Source organism: Phalacrocorax carbo, chromosome 10, assembly GCF_963921805.1.
Source record: "Phalacrocorax carbo chromosome 10, bPhaCar2.1, whole genome shotgun sequence".
Lineage (NCBI taxonomy): Eukaryota > Metazoa > Chordata > Aves > Suliformes > Phalacrocoracidae > Phalacrocorax > Phalacrocorax carbo.
Genome location: NC_087522.1, coordinates 23,710,630 through 23,716,629, shown reverse-complemented (window position 1 = coordinate 23,716,629; position 6,000 = coordinate 23,710,630). Strand labels below are relative to the sequence as shown.

Below are 6,000 nucleotides of genomic sequence, written 5' to 3'. Positions count from 1 at the left end.
GTTCGAAAATTCCATCCTTCTGCTGGAAAACCCCCCATCAAACATCAGAAAAACTTCACATCCCTTGGATACGTGAACTCAGATAAACTCATCAAAAAGTATGAAAGCATCCCAAAGAAGAGTGGCCCAAGGCCAGGGCAATGCTACTGATTGTGCCCTAACTGCCACTACAAAAATGTTTTACACAGTGTTCCTGAACACCAGTTTTGGTGGTTTTTTTTTTGTTTGGTTGGTTTTTGTTGTTGTTGTTGTAGGACTGCTGCCAGTATTAAAGTGGGATCCTGGTATGATTCCCAGACCTGAGCTGTCCAGAACTGAGAAACCAGTTCAGCTAGCTTAGTGACAGGGACAAGTATGATCAAGGATATGAAAAGAGATAAAGAATTTAAATTAAAAAGACAAAGAGAGATAGGATAGGGAGGGAGGGAGGGAGGGAGAGAGGGGAGGAAGACTCCTTTTTTATCACCTTTTTTTAAGAACTTAGTATCATATGCCATGATTGACAGTGAAAGCTAGTTGCTCTGCTGGACACTGCTCAGGCAGGATGCAAAGAGGAAAGACTTACTCTGAAGATGTAGGTGGCTCCTCCTCCACCCCCACCTCCTCCAACCCAGTCCTTCAGGTCCTTTTTTGTTTTGTAATCTTCTTCAATGAGAGATGACTCCCCTAAGCAGATCTTCTGGGTTTCAGGGTTGCCCTGAAGGGAGACAAGAGGTACACTCAGATATCAGCAAGAAGCAATACCAAAGAATCTATGCTGAAAAGAGGCAACTTCTGAGTCTAAGTGACAAAAGGACTTTCAAATCATTGGGCCTAGCATTAGAAGACATATATATAAGCATTCATGTCACCAATTTCTGTTTCTCATGAGTGGGTTTTTTGTCAATACATCTATCTAGTACAGGGACCACTGTAGTGAGTGGGAAGATTCCCACTGGTTTTGACAGGCTTTGGATTTAGACCTTAGTATTTAAATTTAGAGGGTATCTAACATAGAGCAGGCACAACGCTGCTGGATGCTTCCATAAATAATTTAAATTACCTGAAAACCTGGCAGACAGAAAGAAACCTAGGCTGTGGAAAAATAAGAGAGGGAGCACAAAAATCTCGCCTACTAGCTTCCTGCTTAAAATAAGCACAAGAAAGCTGATGACGAACTTATTTCAAACACCAGGAGCTTAAAGCAAAGTTCCTGTGGGCTTCATATTTGTTTGTGCATTTTGGGATTGTTTTTCTTTTCAGAGTTCTTTATATTTGTTTTGAGATTCTTTCTAACTTGGTTTATTGGTTCTCCCCAGTCTCCTGACTGGATTTCATTGCTGGATCCTGGGATTTCTATTTTTCATCACCAAACTCCAAGCCACCCACTGAATTTCACCGAATCCTGTCTGCAAAGCATCTGCCCACATGTGCTTGTGCAGCCCTCACCCCAGGGCAGGCATCCTCCCCCTGCTGCCCCACTAAGATGTACAGCAGCTCATCTTTCTCCAGCAGGAAGGTGGCCGAGATGAAGACCCCGTGGGACCTCTTATTGTGGTTTTTGGCTCCCTTCCCTCCAGCTGCTCCATAGGCAGAAATCCTGGAAGAAAAAGTAAGTAGTTAAAGAGGCAAATCTCACAGTTCTCATCCCCAGAGCAACGCCATCTGCAAGCTCTCCCCAGCCCGCAATCCCAAACAGGCATTGGTCCAGATCAGGCTCCCCTGCACCTCATGGCTATTCTTTGTCTGAGACCCATGCAGCTGGGGCTGCTCAAGAGGACAGACCAACTCTACACCAGAGCCCTGGAGACTGAGACTTCAGGGGCAAATAGCATGAGCTGGTGTAGCCATACCTAGAAGACCAAGGCTTTGGGACTGAAATGATGGCAGCACTTCCACTTGACCACATGCCCATAGTCACTCCGGTTCTGATCCCTTCTAAGCCACCACTCCACCCTTCCGTGCTTCACTGTAGCTCAGACACAAACCTTACAGCTAGTGCTCCTATTTCTCTTGCTCCACTGTAAGAACCCCCTCCACCCACTCAGTAGAGATGGTCCCACACTTCTGCTTGCTGAAACTTCACAACCAAAAAGTAGTTAAATGTGGCTGCCTCTCCAGTGACCGCAGATACCTGTATCGGTTTGTGGCTGGCACTCTCCAGACTTGCACTCCCCGGAGCCTGCCCTCTTTCTCCACCGTCACTGACACGTTGCTGTTCTTATAGGCACTGTCGCACTGAGCTTGGGTTGGCCCGTATGGACCGCTGGCACCGCACGTTGTGAACCACCAGAGCACAACAGATGTGTCCCCTGGGACCAAAACAGCAAGAGTTAGGGCAGATGTGAGCTTCCCTTTATTTCTCAGACATGCAGTTGCACTCACAGAACTATATAACCGAGGGGCAGTGTCGTTGAAACAAACAACTGTTCCTGCTGATGTCTTTCCTTAATGATCCTTCAATAACAAAATTCACATTATTATTATTATTATTCACAAAGAACATTAATGATTTTTATATAAAAAACAGATGATCAAGAGAAAGACCATGTTGCAGCAATATATGTTATCTATAGGGCTTTAAAACTCAATGTGTCTATTTCATCATAGGGTTATTATTCTAATCGTATTTAAAAAATGCTTAAACGTGCATTTACAATGTTGAGGACCTGAAAGCCAGTACATGCTGAAGTTCATTTGTTCAACTTTAATGCAGCTCCTTCGTAATACAATCCACTAAGATCCCACACTTAATTATATGATCACAGACTACTTATATTACCCCAACTTTATTCTAGCTAAAGCACGACTATTGCTCTGTATATAGTCACAGTTTGGTCCCCACCCCCCTTATTTCCTGCTCACTATTTGATAAAACATGGACTGCAGATAAACCCTGTCAATCGGGGTGGGGGGGTGGGGGGCAGACTTCTGAGAAGGACTTTATCCAAGTGTCTCACAGACAAATTTCTCAGTGCCAATATAAAGCAAGGAGATATTATTCAACTTTCCAGGTGAGAACTGAAGCATATACACAGCAATAAAGGTTGAAAAACCTCTGCCATTAGAACTAGTGACCATCTATAAAAGGTGGTGATAGTTTTAAGTGACTTGCCTTAGGCTTGCACAAGAACCCTGTGGCAGCAGCAACAGCTGGGAGGACAGCCTCGTGCTACTTTCAGTAGGGGCCCTTTTCCTCCAAGCAAATTTTTTCCTGGCTCTCATTAAGCATTATTCTTTTGTTTCTACAACAATGCAGCAGATAACCATCTCCTCCATTTCACAACCCTTGTCCAAGTCCCAAACATACCCATTTTGCCCAGTGAATGAGATGAGGCCTAAGAATAAAACTATTCAATCATGTATCTAAAAACTGTATGACGCAGCGCATGCACAAGGGCCAGACTCGGAAGTAGAACTGTTTAAGAGCTGAATGATTAAAATAACAATAAGGATCACAAACCTTTAAAACAAAAATTCTAATCTTGTTTAAAGGAAAAGGCAAGCAAAACTATCCCCAACTGATGCCATCCTGCAAACGCACAGATGGATCGCTGGGGTAAGGGTGTTGGCTACATTACAGAAGCCTCTAACCCTTGAGCTAATGGGACTGACAGCAGTACAGATTGTCACATTTCAAGCGGACACAGTCTTCAGCAGGTTGTGCAGTCACAGTCAGGTATTTGTTGGCAGCAAACCAGCCTCAAGCACAGCCTCCCCTCCTTTAGACAGCTCTTCTCACCCACACAGGTGTTCTCTGTCCTCTAGAAAGGCAGCCTCTACTGCTGTCAGTAAACTGGTCCCCAGTGTCCCCTGTTCTCCTGGTTCATAATTTAGTTTTTCTGCTCAGTGGATTTCCAGATCCTCACTTCCCCTCCCTGGATTTTCATCTTTATGCCCCTATTCTCCACTTATTAGGTCCAGCTCCACTGTTCACCATGTCCCAGTAAATCTCTTTCTAGCCCCAGGTTTCTGTACTGGTCTACACTTTTTGCTCCTGAGCTGGCTTTTGTGCACTCCAAATCTGAGTCATGCAGCTTCTGCTTTCACTTAAAGCTTCTTCGCTTAAAGATTCTGCTTTTCTTTAAAGACGTCCTGCTATTCAAAGACTGGTGAGTTGGGCTCCAGCAAACTATTGCCCTATAGCCAAACAGAGACTACCTGCCACAGTCTGCACATCTTTGGGATGGATTATATTTAGTTGCCCTGTTGCTATAGGACAGGCAGATCACACACAGGAGATGGGAAGGGAGCTCTCTTTTATAGCCAAGGGACAGGTTTTCAGTACTGAATCATGTACCTGGGAGGGACGGCTCTTCCAAGGGGTTCAGAAGATGCTCATCCAGGATACTGATCTCCCGTGGGTACTGGCGCTTCCCACCAAAAGGATTTGGTCGTGTTCCTGTAACAGTTTGTATAAACAATGAGAGAGATGGGAAGATGATAGAAAAGAGAGATGGAAAATTTAAAGATCACATGAATTAGCCAAGTACAACCACTCGGTTAAAATAAGTAAATAATACTTTGGGCAGAAAAGGTGTTTTAAACAATCATAATTTTTAAATTATTCTTTTGGGCCCGTGTCTTGGGTTAGCTACTTGTATCTGTGCTGAAATCAGTGAAATCAAACTCTTCATGTTATCCTGTGCAGGCTCACCGGCAGGATAAGCTCCTTGGCCAGCAAATTGTACTGTCTGGCATTACAAGAGGCTTTAGGAAAAGCATAATGTGGGAGAACAGATACCAGGTATTGATGCTGTGCTGGTCAAAGGGGCGGGTGGCAATTCTGGACAGGTGTGAAACACACAAACGAACGGAGATGTAAAGGAGAGAGTGATGATAAAACTTACCTTTGGTTCTGAACAGCGTCATGGTAAGTAAGCCAGTCTAACAGATAGTTCCCCCCCTCAGCAACCAACTCTGAGCGCCTCAGACCTTGCTTAGAGAACTATTACATCTCACTAAACACACACAGTTAAGAAACAGCGGCACACCCTTGACACAAACAGTAAATCTTTTGACAAACCTTTCTGAAAAACACAGAGGAAAACACTATATTTCTGACCAGCGAAATGGCCCTTTAAGTATCAGCCCCTACGCAGAGAGGAGGGACTTGGAAGCAATTGCTTATCCAAAGCATGTGAATGCATTGACAACACCACACAACCAAAGCTGCCTTACAACAGGAAAAAGTAATAACTGAACCCTTGTCTTATAAAATTACCCATTTTTATGCAGGTCTTTGATTGGAAAATCTCTGTAAGATAAAGGAGAGACTTCCTTCCATTTTAGGAGCCCTCAGTTAATTAAATACTGAATATTTTTCATTAGTTGAAAAACATTACAAATATTTCAATTTGTTCCAGTTGTGAGAATCTAACAGCTGTTTGATGCTGCATTCAAAGGAGACTTGCTCAGTTACAGCTGCACAATTATCTCTGCCGCAAAGCCACTGCTCTAAATAGCCATAATTAACACCCTTGTTAGCTGTGTCAGAAAGGCCAAATAACTAACTGAAGCATGGAGACCTTGCTGAGCTTTTACTCCTGAGAATATTCCCCCCAGGTCTGACTGAAAGCACATTGATGGATGGAAATAAAAGGGAGCTTTGTACTGACGCACTCTGTTCATACTGAGATAAAGAACTTCAATGGATGGAGTTGTCAAGCCAGTGAAAAATGAAATTAACCCAAAACAAATGAGCTGGATCAAAGACAAGAAGGAAAACCAAATTAAAAAGACAATGAATGGCCAGAAAAGATGCTTTGTCTCCCAAGGCCTGCACTGAATTATGAATTCCAAAGGTCACAACAGTTTCAGATACTTAGAGACATATAAGAAGTCTAGTTATGCTTGCCAGAGCAAAGGAATGTAAATCACTCTCTGAAATAGAGTCAGTCTGTGTGTCTGCATGAATTTTTTTGCAGCATCCCAACTGAGTATCCTACAGCAATGCCTCATTTCCAAACAAACAATCTTTCCTCCTTCTCCAAACAGTCTCAAACCCTCAACACGCTGGAA

The 6,000-nt window shown here is 43.5% G+C and overlaps 1 protein-coding gene across 1 annotated transcript in view; it reads right to left on the bottom strand.

Annotated features, from left to right (window-relative positions):
- Positions 1-6,000, bottom strand: part of LTK (leukocyte receptor tyrosine kinase) — a 106,097-nt gene that overhangs the window by 28,152 nt on the left and 71,945 nt on the right. Inside the window, exons 11-15 of the mRNA XM_064462515.1 lie at positions 4,280-4,381; positions 2,114-2,291; positions 1,429-1,579; positions 566-697; positions 1-22 (exon numbers count right to left, since the gene is read on the bottom strand). The exon at positions 1-22 is cut by the window's left edge and continues 9 nt beyond it. Coding sequence (XP_064318585.1) covers positions 1-22; positions 566-697; positions 1,429-1,579; positions 2,114-2,291; positions 4,280-4,381 — 585 coding nt within the window. The remainder of the gene's footprint in view (positions 23-565; positions 698-1,428; positions 1,580-2,113; positions 2,292-4,279; positions 4,382-6,000) is intronic.